This window comes from Primulina eburnea, chromosome 13 (assembly GCF_022965805.1).
Source record: "Primulina eburnea isolate SZY01 chromosome 13, ASM2296580v1, whole genome shotgun sequence".
In the NCBI taxonomy this organism is placed as follows: domain Eukaryota; kingdom Viridiplantae; phylum Streptophyta; class Magnoliopsida; order Lamiales; family Gesneriaceae; genus Primulina; species Primulina eburnea.
The window spans coordinates 22,196,617-22,214,204 of record NC_133113.1 but is presented as its reverse complement, the minus strand read 5'-3'; the positions used below and the strand labels follow the sequence as shown (position 1 = coordinate 22,214,204).

At 34.7% G+C, this 17,588-nt stretch overlaps 2 protein-coding genes and 1 non-coding gene across 3 annotated transcripts; 2 read left to right on the top strand and 1 right to left on the bottom strand.

Annotated features, from left to right (window-relative positions):
* The first annotated feature begins 21 nt into the window (after positions 1–21).
* On the top strand, positions 22–128 carry LOC140811007 (small nucleolar RNA R71). Its single transcript, XR_012113401.1, has one exon. It is a non-coding gene; the product is annotated as a small nucleolar RNA R71 (small nucleolar RNA).
* Positions 129–5,390: 5,262 nt separating this feature from the next.
* Positions 5,391–12,300, top strand: LOC140809254 (uncharacterized). Its single transcript, XM_073166812.1, has 10 exons — positions 5,391–5,836; positions 6,566–6,631; positions 6,945–7,125; positions 7,313–7,509; positions 9,800–9,850; positions 9,955–10,046; positions 10,402–10,529; positions 11,473–11,552; positions 11,696–11,800; positions 11,884–12,300. The coding sequence occupies exons 1-10, from the start codon at positions 5,501–5,503 to the stop codon at positions 12,046–12,048; spliced, it is 1,401 nt and encodes a 466-aa protein (XP_073022913.1). The 5' UTR covers positions 5,391–5,500; the 3' UTR covers positions 12,049–12,300.
* Positions 12,301–15,806: 3,506 nt separating this feature from the next.
* LOC140810368 (secreted RxLR effector protein 161-like) lies at positions 15,807–17,263 on the bottom strand. Its single transcript, XM_073168238.1, has 3 exons — positions 17,145–17,263; positions 16,184–16,626; positions 15,807–15,874 (listed from the first exon to the last, which is right to left on the bottom strand). Exons 1-3 carry the CDS (start codon positions 17,261–17,263, stop codon positions 15,807–15,809), a joined length of 630 nt encoding a protein of 209 aa, XP_073024339.1.
* Positions 17,264–17,588: the final 325 nt, after the last annotated feature.

The following is a 17,588-nucleotide window of genomic DNA, read 5'->3' as shown; positions in this document are numbered from 1 at the left end:
TGGACTAGGAGCTGTTCTGGAATCTGATGTTGAGGGCAACTGGCACATAACTGCTTAAATCTCTCTCAATATTCATATAATGTCTCTCCTTGTAACTGTCTAATCCCACAAATGTCCTTCCTGATGTTGGCTGCTCGCGAAGCTGGGAAGAACTTCTCCAAAAATTGTTGTTTCATATTTTCCCAAGTTGTTATGGATCCATAAAGTAAATAGTAGAGCCAATCCTTAGCCTTGTCGGCTAGAGAGAATGGAAAAGCTCGCAGTGAAATTTGTTCCTCTGTGATCCCTTGAGGTTTCATGGCTGTGCAAACAATATGAAACTCTTTCAGATGTTTATGGGGTCTTCACCTGCAAGACCACGAAAAGTAGGCAATAAATGAATCAAGCCAGATTTTAATTCAAAAGTAGCATCAGTAGTAGGGAATTGAATGCATAATGGTTGTTGAATAACATTAGGGTTAGCTAACTCCCTGAGTGTTCTTTGAGCTTGTCCTGCCATTTCTTCTTGGTCACTTTCACTTCTTTCAATCTCAAGATCAATGTCAGATTCTTTTTCTGTATCGTCTGAGTCCAATGATACGTCCAAATAAGGAGATGATGATGATGGTTGCTTTTCACGTCTTAATCTTGCTTCTTTTCTCAATCTCTTAGCTGTCTTCTTGATTTCTGGATTGTATTCGAGTTCACATGTACGAGAAGAACGAGGCATAAAAAATAGAAAATAATCAAAAGAAATTAACCTTACACCGTTCCCCGGCAACGGCGCCAAAATTTGGTGTGCTGTCGTTGACCACCAAATTAATTCCTACTCTTTTAAATAAAAACGAGTATAATGGTGAGTAGGGTCGAATCCACAGGGAACAGTAGATTTATTTCTTTTGATAATAAAAATAAAAGAGGGGGGATTTGTTTATGAATTAAATAAACTAATTAACTAAATTTATCAACGAAAAGAAAACAATAAATTTAAAGGACAATTAATCAACTAGAATAAAGTAAAGAATTTAATATGGAAAAGATCTGATTCAAGGGGATTCTACTATTTAATTATCTCAATGTTCATCGGCAAACAAATAATTTATTTAAATTGTTCCAAGCAATTAACCTTAGAATTCTAGGGATAGCCGCTAAAATCCTTGTGTTTTCCTAATTTAATTGACCAAACCCAGCATCCAGTCAAAACTTATCAATAATTAACTGGGCACGATAGCGTTCCATATTAATTAAAAATAGCATTTTCGTTTTGTGAAAACAGTTAATCCTAAAATCTAACAATCGAGATAGCTGCAATTGATATATCGAGTTTCGCCGATTTATTTAGATTAAATATATTATGATAGCACAATACATCTACTCTATGCTACTCGTGTACCACTCATTCATGACAATTACGGATCACTGAATTTATGGTTAGCAGTAGAAAATCATACATCGAATTAAATTGTCAGATTAAACGATATACAAAATTCATATTATTAAATCATAAATAAACAAATACTTGGAATAAAAAGAATATTAAATCTAAGAACAAATGCCTCATAGCGATAAATTAAACAGTAAAAGATATCCCTTAAATCAGACTAATAAAATTAGCCAAGCATAGTTTGATCTACAATATCCATAAAAAATAAATAAGAAAACATAAAAAAAATGCAAACTAAATTTTTTGGGAAAATCTGGAAGTCTTCCTCTTCAGCTTCGTACGTGAGGATGGAGTGATATGATTGGAGAGTTCTTTTGCAATTTTTTTATTGTTTTATTCTTGTGCTGCGGCTCCCTTACGTGAGTGGTGGCTTTTTGGGTCTAAACAATTGCTAAAAGCCCACTAACTCTAATTAACCCTAATTCTTAAATATAAAATAATAGATAATATTTTATTTAGAATTTCCCTTCTTGCAATTTTTTTCGCAGCTGAAATATCGTCACAAGGCGTGGCCACGCCTTGTTCCAGGACTTCTTCTGGTTTGGTCATTCACTTTCAAACTTTATCTTAGAAACTTCAAATGTGAAAAACATCATCTTTTTAACTCAAATTTGCTCCAAGATCGCGAAAGTTCCTCCTACAATAAAATTACACAAAAATGTATCAATTAAACATATCGGAGGTTGGAATAATGGGAAATATGAAAATAAAAATACTAACTATTACGAGCCTATCAAGGGAGGACTTGATGAGTGATTTGACTGGATTGATGGCGCACACAACCCGAGGACCAGCGCTTCTATTATTTAAGAGCTCGAGTGGAGAGGTCGGACGCCAATATAGTACAAACATAAATATTTGTACAGAATGTGTGGCGCCCGGGCGGTAGAAAATGACTGCCCGAGCGCCAGGATGTGTAGATTGATGTTCGCGGACAGAACATGCCACGCCCGAGCGGTAATGTTTGACCGCCCGAGCGCGGTGTATTCGAAACTCGGGGCAGAATGTCTCGCGCTCGGGCGCGAGAATTCTGCCGCCCGAGCGCCGAAGCGGTGATGATAAGATTAAGTTCTTTCTTTCTTCTTATCATTTCATATTCGATAATCGAGAGAGAGAAACGAGAGATCTTCAATTTCTTTCGTCAAAATCGACTTTGAAACGCTGTCTAAATGCGAAACAAATTATATATTTGTGATCGTCGCGTCGAGGGCTTCTGACTGAGGTAATTTTCTTCTAGTTCTAGCAGCTCTAAATATCAAAGTGATGGAATAGCATGTATTTGAAGTTGAAATTCTGATATGTAGTAGACTAACCGACAAGAAACTCATATTCGAAGTCGAAATTGAATTATGATATGATTATGATTTGATATGAATTTTTGAAGTTTCAAATGATATTTGAAACTCATATTAATGATTTTGGATTATGTTATTGATTGGAATGAGTATGTTATTGATGTAGATAAAGTGTAATATCAATATCTTCAGGCTACATCAACTAGAAACGAAGAATTGAGGTATGTTGCGACTGGGTAACATACGACAGGTATCTGTATCATATGATATATGTTGTATTGATTGGATTGATTGGAATGAGATTATGTGTCTATATGCTTTATTTGTTGATTGATGTGGCATACATGACATTGAGATTGAGATATCGATGTATAAAATAAATGTTTTGTTAACACACATTATTTGATGCATATATCGATACATGACATGCACGTTGAGCTATGATCCTTGGATACCCTGATATGATTCGATTGGATTCTGGGGTTTGTGAACATAATTGCTATGTTGGTATTATATGACCCGTAAAGCATAGACAATTGTGGCCCCGATGATTGGATATGAGATTTGGGATTTGATGGCGCTTTGTCGACGCTATCATTCGAGTATCCCTTATTGAGGCCGGTGTGCCAGCTCGAGCATTGATTTGATAGCGATTCGATTGATTCTGACATGTGCTCAGTGGATGGGCATTTGACCTGATACCTCCACGACATACATGCATTGCATACCATATATCATTGTTTAGATATATGTGGTATATATGATTGGTTGTTCCATACGGAGCTTTGCTCACCCCCAAGGGGGGCTGTTGTTGTCTTTGTGTGTGGACAATGGCAGGTACTCCAGGTTATCAGGAGACCGGAGAGAATACTTCTGGAGGGAGCCACAGCTTGGGCTGAAGTTTTATGTTTATGTCTTGTTCCCAGTATATATGTATATGTATTTATATACCGGGGTATGTCCCGATGATATGTGCTGTTTGTATATGATTGGTTTTGATTACGTGTGGGCATGTTTATGATGTGAGATGAAATACTATTTTTAGTATTCAAATGAAATGATTCGGGCTCACTGTAAAGAAAATTTAAACTCGTTTTCCGCTGTAATTAATTAATCCTAATCAGATTGCCATGTAATAACGATTAGGAGTTAAGGGCCCCACACAGGATGGCATTATGACTTTTGACTCATGCTTTATGATTAAAGATTTTTAAGATTATTTATTTATGCTTTGAGAGATTTTTGAGAGGTTTAGTATGGGCTTTACCTTTCAAATTATTGCTTTTTAGGTTTGGTAAAACAGTAGACGATTTTACTTTACGACTATTTCACTCGAATTTTTAAATACTAGTTGATTGAGGTTTTATTTTAAAAAGGGCAAAATATTTTATATTTTCATGTATTAATTGAGTTGGCCGAAATATTATAAAAAAAATTCTAGTAATTTTAAAGCAATAAAAAGGGCACACGTTTCAGGTTTACTTGTTCCCGTTGAGATAATAAATTCAATTCATTGAATTTATAAGAAATAAGTTTGATATGATCAATCGATAAGCTTATAAATAAAGTTTATAAAAGCTTATAGAAATTTTGAGAGCATGACTACTAAAACAGTTTAAGGGAGTGCAACTGCCTTATATAGACATTGGTGATCTCGAAATTATGGTGTGCATCATAATAACAAACAAGTTGAAATTGTCGCATCGATTATATTTGATCACCGATATGGATTATGATGAGATTAATGTAATGGGAGCATGGATAATGGGCTCGTAAGAGTATAACCTCATCATGCTAATTTATTAAAGTTCAAATAGGCTTTAATAATTAAATTATATTTTAATTAAGTTAAAATATAGCTCATTAAGTTTTATAAAATATCGTATTGATTTATGTAATATGAAAATATTCATGATACAATAATTTTAGTAACTTGCACACAAATCAAAATAAATTAATGCATGATATTCTTGAAAAAGGATATATGCATTAAAATCGAGATTGGCCATGATTAGGCATGCAAATATTTTTAGAATCTTTAATTACTTAATTAATCTAATTAAATAGGTAAATTGAAGATTAGACATAATTATAAGATTTTGATTCTTGTTTTACGTAAAGAGGTGTCCGAAAGTTTTAGAAGGAGATTTTTGATTAACTTTCGGCTCTTCCAATTTGGAAAAAAAAAAGTTTTTGCTCTCAAAATGGTTTTTGAACCATTTTATTTTTTTGACCTCAAATACAAAACATCTTTTATACTTTAAATGCAAGTTAGAAGATGAACAAACATTCCAGTCGTGGATCTGATTCGGAGATTGAAGAAAGTTCGTGGGAAATTCAATAAGAGTTATATCCGCCAATATCGGAATAGTTAGAAATGAGTGAATTAATTCACTACATGTATAACTTCTAACACTATATGAATGTTAATATAATTTAAACTATACGATTGTCCAAAAGAAATTTTGAATGTTAAAATAAAAAATTCTAAAATTTCGCTGCGTTTTGAGCACGAGAAAATCGAAATCCAACAATTACATGTACTATAGCTATGTACTATAGATTTAATAATCAATCATCACAATTTTTAACTGTAAATATAATAATCACTCAACAAAATTTCTGTTACAAACGTCTCATATTGATATATTAAATCAATAAAAAAATGACATACAAATGGTAGAGATGATATTCCGAAGTAGTAATCTTCTTCCACACCACTGCAAAATCTAAAAAACCCCTCCGCCTTTTTTACTGCCGTAGCACCGCCACCCATCAAAACATGGCGGCATCAGTCTCCGTAGACATGGCTACAGTCTTCTTGGGATTAGCTAAACACCGGTTTTCTCCAATTTCCACTATCGGTACATCTCTTTCTGTTTGCAAAAACAGGTCCAAGATTGTTGCTCACGCCTCCCGCAGTCTCTTGACAAGCTCGGCAAATGCCGAATCCTTCAATTATAGAATCGTTTACTCCCCAATAAAGCGGTTCGCTCGCCGGTTCACAGTCTCTGCCTCCACCACTTCACAAACAGAGGATGCTGATGTTCTGACTAAAATCCCACCTGATAATAGAATACCGGCTACAATTATCACTGGTTTTTTGGGTTCTGGAAAGGTAATTTTTATTTTTATTTTATATCAGTAATGGGTTGAGAGCAAGGAGTTTTGTAGATAGATGGGCGAGAAGAGCAAGTTATTTTATGTACGTTTTATACTCTTGTGTAGTTACGTCTGTAAATAGTTGGTGGGTTTTGTTTGATGGGGAAAGTTTAAGGTTCTGAAACTTATTTGTGTTCATTTTGACCCGTCGAGCTTTATTTGGTGAATCATTCCAGGATTATATGGATGATGGTAATTACTAAAAGGGGGAGCGCCACAAATCTGATTTTTTGGCTTTTTAAATCATAGGACGTTGATGATTTTATTATTTCACATTTTCATCCCTGATCGTGGTTGTTTCGATGCAATTTTTTCCAGGTCTTTTGTTAGTCAGTAATAGTAACGATATTTTAGTTATTATTTTGATGGAATTTTGTGATAGGAGTTTGGGGTGGTGCTAAAGTTTTGATCTTTAAGTGGCATGTTGTGGTGTTTAATTTGAGTAAATAGCAAGTGCTGTCGTGAATTTCATTTTAAAGGAGCAAATGCTGTGTTAGTGAGATATACTTCTCATTTTTATGGCATCAACTGGTTACCAATGGATACAAGTATGTTGATAATAATTTTTCGCGAAGTATTAGCTTTGCAAAAACAAAGTGAAAACTGGAGTTATACTTTGCCACAGTTTATTGTTGATTTAGTTTTCTTTGCTATCAACTAATGCATCTCTTAATTGCATCGACAGACAACCTTGTTAAACCACATATTGACTGCCGATCACGGGAAACGAATTGCTGTAATCGAGAATGAGGTAAAAATTTTAGTCTAAATGTGTGATTTTATCTTCTTGTTCAAGTTTGGAGGAGAGTACACCACATTAATATAAAAATTAGTTGGAAATGGTCATAGTCGCCAAAGTTATTGCACATCCTATACTTTTTGATGAGATTTTGTGTATTTTTCTCTTTTTCACTGTCAAACAAAATAAAAACTTCTTGTTATCTTTATAATAAAAAAAAAAGCACTTTAAAAAGTCACTGTTGATTAAATACTTTTGTAAGGTTAGTGCTGATGCACACAAAACTTGGCCATTGCTAAACTTGTGTTGCCATGTTGGTTATCAGTATGGTGAAGTTGACATTGATGGTTCTCTGGTTGCGGCAAAAGCTGCTGGAGCTGAGGAAATTATGATGCTCAACAATGGGTGTCTATGTTGCACTGTTAGGGGTGATCTGGTCAGGATGATTTCGGAACTGGTCCGTAAAAAGAGAGACAAATTCGATCATATTGTTATTGAAACAACAGGTAACATTCATTTGTAACATATTATATTTTTCATCAATATTGAATAGTATCTATGTGCACCAATGCAAATATGCCATGTTCAAATTTTGAGTGGCAATATTTCTATGTCCTTGTTTTTATTTTATAACATAAATATAAGTGGAGTCCGTTTTGGCATATTAAGGTCCATTAGTTTTCATAATTACAGGATTAGCGAATCCAGCCCCGATAATTCAGACATTTTATGCTGAGGATCAGATCTTTAATGATGTTAAATTAGATGGAGTGGTCACACTGGTTGATGCTAAATTTGCTGGTGTGCATCTTGATGAAGTTAAGCCTAAAGGTGTAGTCAATGAGGCGGTAGAGCAAATTGCTTATGCCGACCGCATTATAGTAAACAAGGTATGATTTAATTCTTATAGCATTGGGTTCATGACATGTATCATTAAATTAATTTGAAAATATAAGTTGAGCACTTGTAATTTATGCAAGAACACCTATCCATTTACTCTCTAGTTTTAATTTTCATCATTAATGTTGAGTTAGGTGAATAAAAAGTAATTTGCTTCCAAAGGTGTTTGCAGGTTATCATGGTGCTTTCATCAATACCTGGAGATAATGCCATTGACTCTTACACTAAGTAAAAATTTTTTTTAACAAAAACTTAAATATGCTATCCCAATTCCCAACTCAAAAGTGCAATTCGTAGGACATATTACTCTCAAGTAGCTTTTTAAGATGTCTTTTTCCAAAAGAGTCGCTAAATTTACCACTGCAGCTTTTGTTCTGTTAGTGCAATATTGTAGCGCACTTACCCGAGCTACTACTAAACAAACTAATAAGCGTATATAATTAAACTTGATAACAACAATTAAACAACAGAAACCAAATAACTTAATCATCATATAAGTTAAACGAAAACAAAACAATAATTTCAGTCTTAGTACAACCAAATTGAAATCATAATCATGCACGAGGATACGAGAAATCAAATAAAATCTCTACTGGATCACCACAGAAATCTCAACTACTCTAACCACTGCCCTGACCATCTGAACCATCCAAATTAAGACCTGCCCCATGGAATGGAGGGGTTCAAGATGAAAATAAGGACGTGAGCGACAATCGCCCAATACGAGAATGTACGAGAATATAAACTGATATGATGCATGTGAAATACAATATGCTCGGATATCAATGATCAAGTCAATAATCTCATGCTCAGTTTAAAGACGCCTGAGTGTATACTCTCTGATATGTCCTAGGCAAGTTTTGGCTCTCACACCCATCATCAAGTCGTGAACCTACAATGTCTAGTGTTAGCAGAGCCCGCGGGGTCTGTCGGACATTGTAGATCTCGATGCCCAAACGTCCACAATAAAGAACAGGGCTGAGCGGCTCCAACAAATGAGGTATCAGGTCCAACATGCTATGTCATGCATAATATGTCAAAATAGTAAACTATGTATCATGCAACAGATAAAAATGCAGTAAATAAGTGTGTATATTATGCTTGTATATTTCAGTCAGTACATCAAGTACCTCACTAAAACAATGTGACATAAAGTTTACTCGTCTGAACCTAGACAATACCAACATACTGAAATCACTATCGAGCAAGATCCAGAATAACTAAACATGCTTGAAGGTTCTTCCTAATGATCCTTAACTGTTTATTTAAGGCTTTAGGATTATAGTCGTCAACCATCTGATGACGTCTTGATCTGTGTGTCTTGGTTCACCGACCTCTCCTCGAGTCGACACTAGCTCCGAACTCCGAAGCTTCCCGACACTAAACTGCCCTTGAAATTGGCTAGAAAACCTAAGGTATATGGCTAGAACTCGAGAGATAGTAGCTGGGGGAAAGCGATAGAAAACGAATGAAATCAGCTTCTATTTATAGGCTGCATCCGGACTAATTCAGAAGATCCGAACTCAATCTTATCTGTCACTTTTTATAATCTCATTCGTCTAGATGGACTTATCGGGATAATGTAATTTGAATTAGATTGGGTGATCCATTTTCAATTCGGTGGATCCATTGATCCTCAATTAGTGAATTCTTAATAATGCTTAATTAATAACTCTTTAATCATGTCTTAATTAGTAATTTATTCCAAATAAAGATTCAAATCATTACAAATATGGCTATCAAGACATAGGCCAACAAAATTTATAGAATATCTACACAGTTGGCTCTCTTGGCTGACCCTTCTGGAAAGAAAATTCAAAGATAAGATTTTTTTGGAAGAATTTAATTGTTTGGTCGGATTGGTTTATATTTTTTTATTGTTTCGTAAAAGAAGTTGAAGCAGAAACAATAAAACTCTCTGTTCTGGAACTTGTTTAAAACTCGTAATTTCTGAACAAACTGTTTGAAAAAAATGTTTTAAAAGAACATTCTAATCCCTTTTCTCTAAATTTTCCTAAAAAATAGCTTATGTATTCGAATGCACGCTAAAGAACTTTAAGAAAAAATGAATGGGCAGCACCTGATTTCTAACTTTTTTCATTGTTTACACATAATTTGTGCAGTTCCAGCTTCTGGAGTTCTGAGTGTGCTTAGTATATAGCACCTCTGGAGCTTTTACACAACCTCCAATCCCAGACCTAAAAATGAATTACTAAATATTTTCGCTTCTGGTGGACATCAGATTATGAAGGCTAACCTTATTTTTTCGTTTGATTACAGACTGATCTTGTTGATGAAACAGAGATTGCTTCTCTAGTCGAGAGGATAAAGGTACTTTTCCTCACATTATGCCCACTACTGTTTTCAAATTAATTAATTTGTTTCCTGCTTTTGTTTTCTATGCTTTTTTTCTAATGTATATAGTGGGAATGCAGAACATTAATCGAATGGCTCAGTTAAAGCGAACGAAGTATGGGAATGTTAATTTGGATTATGTCCTTGGTATAGGAGGTTTTGACTTAGAAAGGTTTTCACTTGTCCTTTCTCTAGATTTTGGCACTTTGTTTATTTTGTCTTCTTAGCCTGCTACATTATTTAACTGTAATTGACTAATCATACAGGTTGTTCCCTTAGAAATATGTCCTGTTTATTCCATATTGAGTTATTTTTTCATAGCCTTAACATTGTTCGTTGCTGCTGCGCGTATTTTGATTTTATTATTTGAAATGTTTGGTGCCGCGCCATAATCTAAGAGATCTCAATTACTGTTGACTTCAGATATTGTAATGGAATATTCTTGTATTTTCACCCGAGTCGATTTACTGGTTTTTAGGGTGTATTTGAAGTAATTTTTTCCCCTAAAGTTCAGTTGATATGTGCAGAATCGAAAGTGCTGTTGACACTGATCATTCATCGGAGGATCATGTTGGTCACAGCCATGATCACGATCACCATCACCAACATGATCATCATAACCACGATCATGGGCATGAACATGAGCACAAACATGGTAATTCCACACTTCAAGTTTCTAAATCTCTGTTATGAAATAGTAGTTTTAAAATGATGGGTTTATCTAATGTCCGTTGTAGCGTGTACCTGTTTTTAACCTAATTGGGTTGTAAAATGATTGAGAAAATCATTCTCAATATCTAATTCACAACCATCCATTTGCTGATTATTTCACAATCAACGATATTTGTAACTCCGGATTTAAGCACGAGTTACATTATCATAGTAAATTACAAACAAATTAGGCTTTATCTGTCTGGTTGAGGCTCAAAATTAATCTTAGTAAAGAAAATAAATGTCAGTTTTATATGATGATGGAGGAGAAAGTATTAGATATGTTTAGATGGTTGGATTTTAAATTCCTTGACTTCTTTGGATGATCAAAATTTGAGTGAATTTCAAATCCACTCTATATCAAATTAAACATTTTCAGTTGTGATTGTGATGATTTTCAAATACAAACAAGATGAGTGTCATTTAAAATCCATCTACAAATCAGGCAGCCAACATGGTTCAAATCCACGACCTTGGCAAAAGCAATCAACTTCTTTACATCTTGCGGTAATTAGCTAGCCACGATTTATAATCCTTGCGAGCGGCGGCACAACAAAATAATGCCAACTTTTCTTCTTTGCTTTCACAATGGCCCAAATAATTTCACAATGGCTGCACACTGACATAGACTCGAGTCAAAATACTTCGAAGTAACTTGTTAGTTTTCATTGGACTTGTTTCAACATCTGGATCATGACATTCCATGTTTGTTATCTGTAAATTTTTATGGCAGGGTTGGTTGAGATCAATATTTATCCTGCAATTTGTAATTTTGGATCTAGTCAAATTCTATAAGCTAGTAAAAATTAAAACGGTATTGTTCGCAATAGCCTTCCCAACCTCTACGGAAAATACACTGCACTATAATTTCTCGAACTTCGGTGCAGAACATCATGATGATCACACTCATGACCCCGGTGTTTCTTCAGTCAGCATAGTTTGTGAAGGTGTTTTGGACCTCGAAAAGGTATGTTCTAAAGTCTTGAGTGTTGCCCTTGTAATGTCTCCTAAATTTGTGTTGTTTTATTCTTAAATGCGACAAGACTTTAACCTTTGAATTATTATGTATTTAATGGATCACCATTGAGGACACGATGCTTAATATCTCAGGCCAACATCTGGTTGGGTACCCTTTTGTTAGAAAGAAGTGAAGATATATATCGAATGAAAGGTCTTCTATCAGTCGATGGAATGAACGAGAGATTTGTTTTTCAGGTGCTGGTGCTTTGCTACATATGTATAGACTCAGTTGTTATTCACTATAACCCATTTCGTTACTTGTTCTGCACATCTAACAGGGAGTTCATGACATATTCCAAGGCTCTCCTGATCGGTTATGGGGCCCGGACGAGCCAAGAATAAACAAGATTGTATTCATTGGGAAGAACCTTGATGCCAAGGAATTAGAGAAGGGCTTTAAGGACTGTTTACTTTATTCCAAAGATCTTGGATTACTAGGTTGACACTCGACCATTTTGTCATTGAGGCCAAAAATTCAGGTGCCTTTGGCTATCAGTAAACCAAATACTTGATGTTGTCAATGAGACGAGGTGAAGGCAACGACGAGAGTGAATCTGCATTGCGAAAACGACCAGATTTCTACAAAAAAACGTCTTTCGGGTATTGGTTTCGATATCTACTTGTTATAATTAAAACAAACATGTTTATATATTGTTATGGCAATATACTTCCCCTTGGGTTACCAATTTTCATCAGCTCTCTGAGGTATATAACTTCTGTTATATGATTTTTCAAATGCGTGGATGTATAAAATTTAAAACAATTGGTAAAAAATAAATGACCCAAGAATTAGAAGTGATAAAAATAAATAAAAGTAATTAGAATGGTAAAATTTCTACTACATCCTTCACAACTTGAATGACAACCGATTTTAAAAATAAAAATAAAAATCCCAACAAATTTTAAAACTTTAATAATCGAAAAGCAATAGTAATATAAAAATTAGAAATAAAAAGATAATAGAGCTATTAATGAGTTACTTTTTATTATCACGCCGTTTTTGTAATATAAGATAAGATTTAAATATTTTTTATTACTTATTATGGCGATGGATGTCTTATAAAAATCCAAGAAATGAAAAACAAAATAAAAACTGCTAAGGTAGATTTGCAGAGAAAATAATATTTATACGCTCTATTTGTTCATATGGACAACATGGATTTAAATAAGCATTACACCAATCAAACACCATAATTAATTAAAAAATTTACTCGAGAAAATCATAAATTTGACAATATATTCCACAAAACAAACATAATAATCAAAATATCATAGATATAGCTTAAATTTCATAAATGAAATAAAGAATTAAAGATAATTTTGAAATCAAAGTCCTACAATACAATCCGGAGAAAAAAGGCAAAAAGCAAAAGAAGGAAAGAATGAAAAATTTGGTGAAAGACTAGGATTAAATAAAAATTTACAGAAAAAAATTGTGTTTATCTTTTATTATTATATTTTAATAAAATTTATATTAAAAAAATGAGTAAACTAGATGTCCTAAGTTTAACATAAGAACCAAGGCCATAGATAAGAGTAGGTATTTCGTAATATTCTCACTTAAACGAGTCAATTCGATCTATATTTAGAGTTAAAAATAATACTTTTGACATAACAGATAATATTTTTCATGAGTTGGGTCGGGTTAGAAATCTGTCTCACAAAATTTACTCGTGAGACTTTCTCATATGAGTTTTTGTACAGGTCCAAAAACATCTTCCGAGAACTTGGATAGATTGTTTGGTGGGTTCGTCAAGAGTCCACCAAAGTGTGGAAAGAATGTCACTTAGACAGCAGGAAAGGCTACAAAATGAGGGACATTATATTTTCTTCTAATCTTGGATGATTTTTCAAAACATGTTGATTTGGACCTTTTAGGCATCCCACGCCCAGAAATGTGTGCCATGGCAATAACATCTCGTTTCACATATCGAGGAGGTTTGAAAACTATTCTATGAGCATGTTGGGGAAGTAGTCCTGAAAGAAGATATTTGGTCTACTATCGAAGATGAAAGTAAATCCCTTGCTCGATCTGAAATTGGCTCAAGTATACATCAGAAAGTGTCTGCCATGGCAATAACATCTCGTTCATTAGATGGCGACTCAGGTTGATCTTAAAGTAAAAGTTTCACATATCGAGGAGGTTTGAAAACTATTCTATGAGCATGTTGGGGAAGTAGTCCTGAAAGAAGATATTTGGTCTACTATCGAAGATGAATGTAAATCCCTTGCTCGATCTGAAATTGGCTCAAGTGTACATCAGAAAGTGATTTCTAGTGTTCTAAGAAGTATCTTTCACGACTAAACTTGGGTCATTACATTCTCCCCCTTAAAAGGATTTTGTCCACAAAATCAACTACGGTAAATACAAAACATATTACGACTGAAAGTACATGATACAACTTAAAACATCTGCGGATGATCCAAGCGCATACTGCTCTCCAGCTCCGAAGTTTCCTATTTGTCCCTCGTTTCTGCCATTGCGCGTAAAGCTCTACAACTTAAAAACATATGTGGAATGCTCTTATTCATGAGTGCCTTTTCTGTTCTATCCAGGATCTTGAGCGGTTGCTCCACATAAGTCAGGTAGTCTTCAAGCTGAACCTTCGTCGGATACAGAATGCATGCTTCATCTGCTACGTATCGTCTTAACAATGATACATGGAAACATTTTGAATGATGTACATATAAGGTGGTAATGCTAGTCTGTAAGCCAAATTCATGAAAATTTTGAAAATCCCAAAAGGCCTAATGAATATCGGATTCAACTTAACCGACACTTGAGTCAGAATCACATGAATATCTTGAAAGGTGAAATTTTTATAAATAATTTCTCACCTTGCTGAAACTGTAATGGTCATTGATTAGTATTCGTATAACTAGTCTGATGATCTTATGCAGTCTTGATTCTCGTTTTAATCAGATCTAATTTGTCAATCTCTTATTGCACTAATTCTGGCCCCTAAACTTGTCTCTCTCATACTTCATCCCAGAACAAAGGAGTATGAAAGCGTATTATGTACAATGATTCGAAAGGTGCCATGCCAAACTATTGTGGTAAATGTTATTGTCAGCGAATTCTACTAGAGAGTAAATGATTGTGCCATGCTGGCCCGAAATCCATAGCATAAGCTCGCAAAATATATTCCAATGTCTGAATTTTTTTTCCGGACTGCTCGTCCATTTCTGGATGACATGGCGTACTTAGAATCAAAGTAGTCCCTAACACTTTCTGAAAACTCTCCCAAAAAATTAAGATAAAACGAGGATCTCAGTCTTAGAATATGCTCATAGGTACACCGTGGCATTTAACATCTCTTAGATGTACAATCTGTTGCACAATATATCAAATGGTACAGTACATAAAGGTTTTTATCAATAAAACCAGCGAGTAATATAGTGAAGAGAAAACAGTAGAGAAACGCTATAAATGAAGTAAACCAAACCGAGGCCTGTACGAAGTAAATTGTCTTTAAAACAAATTCGTCTCCTCTTGTATGTGCTTCGAGGATCGTCTTTGACGTCTGTTTCTCAGGATACAACGGAACAACCAGCACTGACTTAGCACAAGACACTAGTACGACGAACTGAAAACGTACCTTTACTTTATCACCGAGATTTAACGGAGGCCAAATGAAAAGCTAACAATATGAAATGCAAGAGAATACTTGAAAGAGAAAAGATTTTCATGTACATGAAATGAGGAAATGAACACACTATTTATAAGCCTCAAAATGCACACCAAGAGTCATGTAAGATTAATTAACTCATTTAATCTTCCCATTAACTCAAGAATATGAAGAGCCAAAACTCTTCAACTAACTTAAGAATGTAAAGGGCCAAAAGACACTCCCACATTCATGAGACATAATTTTTATTCAAACTTCAAATTTTCGACAATCCCCCACATGAATGAAAATTGATACAAATCTTGGTGACAAAGTTCTACAATTGAATCCTGCATGTTACCCTTTGAACCTTCACTCTTGAAATATATTTGCTTTACTAGCTGACCAGTAGACATGATGTCCTTGAACTGTTCTGCTGCTTATGTAAATTAAGATATACTTCACACAAGACTATCCCTGGTACTATTCAGTTCTTATGATTGTGTTCGTTTTGGCCATGAACACACGCCTGGTTCTGCGAGAGGGTCTAGAATTGAGCCTTACAATTCATTCGAAGCAGCCCCACTTCTCTCTTACATAGGTGATTCTATATTCTTCTCATCAGAATCATTAAAAGCCGTAAGCTTATCCTCAACATTCACTGTTTCATAAGGAATGGACTAAGGATAACCCCCACAGTGATATACCAAATTAATGTGATTAGGTTGTTCCATTGAACCTAGTTCATGGGATTTTTAGTCAGCGTATGTTGGGTTTTCCTTCGCACAAATTTATTCTAGAGTCTTGAGCCCCATTCCCCTTGACGATTTCGTAACTAACTCTCTGTTTATTCCTTTGGTTAGCGGATCCGCTATATTATCCTTTGACTTTACATAGTCAACATAGATAACTACAGTTTAGAGTATTTGTCTAATGGTATTGTGTATACGACATATATGCCTAGACTTACCATTATATATCTTATTTTGTGCTCTTCCAATTGCAAATTGGTTATCACAATGTATGCATATAGCCGACAATGGTTTTTCACATCCTTGAACATCTTCTAAGAAGTGACGCATCCATTCAGCCTCTTCAGCACACTTGTCAAGAGCTATAAACTCATATTCCATCGTGGATCTGGCTATTACAGTTTGTTTAGAAAATTTCCACGCAATTGCTGCACCTTCTAAAGTGAATACAAATCCACTTATATATTTTGAGTCTTTCATATCAGATATCCAGTTTGCATCACTGTATCCTTCAATAACAGCATGATATTTGGTATAGTACAACCCATGATCACGAGTATACCTTAAGTATCTTAGCAATATGATAATTGCTTTCCAGTGTTCAACTCCTGGATTACTCGTGAATCTACTCAATTTACTTGCTGCATAAGCTATGTCTGGTCTTGTACAACTCATTAAGTACATTAACTTCCAATGACTCGAGAGTATTCTAATTGAGACATACTCTCAGCTCGATTCTTTGATAGATGTTGACTGGTATCTATCGAGGTTCTAGCCAATGCAGAGTCAACTTTATTGAATTTCTCAAGTACTATCAAGGTTCTAGCCAATTCAGAGTCATCTTTATTGAATTTCTCAAGTATTTTGTCAACATAATATGACTGACTTAGAACTAGCCATTCTGATGTTCTATGAATTTTAATTCCAAGAATTACATCGGCTAAGCCCAAATCTTTCATGTCAAATCTTGAGTTCAATAACTTCTTGGTGGATTTGATCATCTTATCATTACTACCAATGATAAGTATGTCGTCTACGTAAAGAAATAAAATGACATATCCATTTTCAGTGGTTTTTATGTATACACATTTGTCACATTCACTGAATTTAAATCTAGTTTCTATCATGGCTTTATCAAATTTTTCGTGTCATTGCTTTGGTGCTTGTTTTAAGCCATACAGAGACTTCACCAGTTTACGAACCTTATTTTCTTGCCCAGTCGCAGAAAATCCCTTTGGTTGTTCCATGTAAATTTCCTCTTCTAAATCTCCATTTAGAAAAGCTGTCTTTACGTCCATTTAGTGTACTTCAAGATTTCGCAATGCGGTAATCGCGAGTATCACATGAATGAAGGTTATTCTCGATACAGGAGAATATGGTCAAAGTAATCAAGCCCTTCACGTTGATGGTAACCTTTGATTACTTTATACTTATCTGTGGTTCCATCTGATTTCATTTTCTTTTTGAAAACTCATTTACAACCTAGTTTGCTTCCCAGAGGAAGTTTACTAATTCCCACGTATGGTTTTGTAAAATGGCATCCATTTCGGAATTTATAGCCTCTTTCCATAGAGGTCTTTCAGATGAACTCATTGCTTCCTTGAAGCTTTGAGGTTCACTTTC

Bases quoted from the DNA above. Each gene is read 5' to 3' on its own strand.
- LOC140809254 (XM_073166812.1), top strand. From the start codon at position 5,501: ATGGCGGCATCAGTCTCCGTAGACATGGCTACAGTCTTCTTGGGATTA. The intron at 10,047-10,401 runs GTTTTCACTTGT...TGATATGTGCAG, and splicing joins GGAGGTTTTGACTTAGAAAG to AATCGAAAGTGCTGTTGACA. The intron at 10,530-11,472 runs GTAATTCCACAC...ACTTCGGTGCAG, and splicing joins TGAACATGAGCACAAACATG to AACATCATGATGATCACACT.
- LOC140810368 (XM_073168238.1), bottom strand. From the start codon at position 17,263: ATGGACGTAAAGACAGCTTTTCTAAATGGAGATTTAGAAGAGGAAATT. The intron at 16,627-17,144 runs GTATGGCTTAAA...GAGTTGTACAAG, and splicing joins CGTAAACTGGTGAAGTCTCT to ACCAGACATAGCTTATGCAG. The intron at 15,875-16,183 runs GTAAGTCTAGGC...CTTATGAAACAG, and splicing joins ACAAAATAAGATATATAATG to TGAATGTTGAGGATAAGCTT.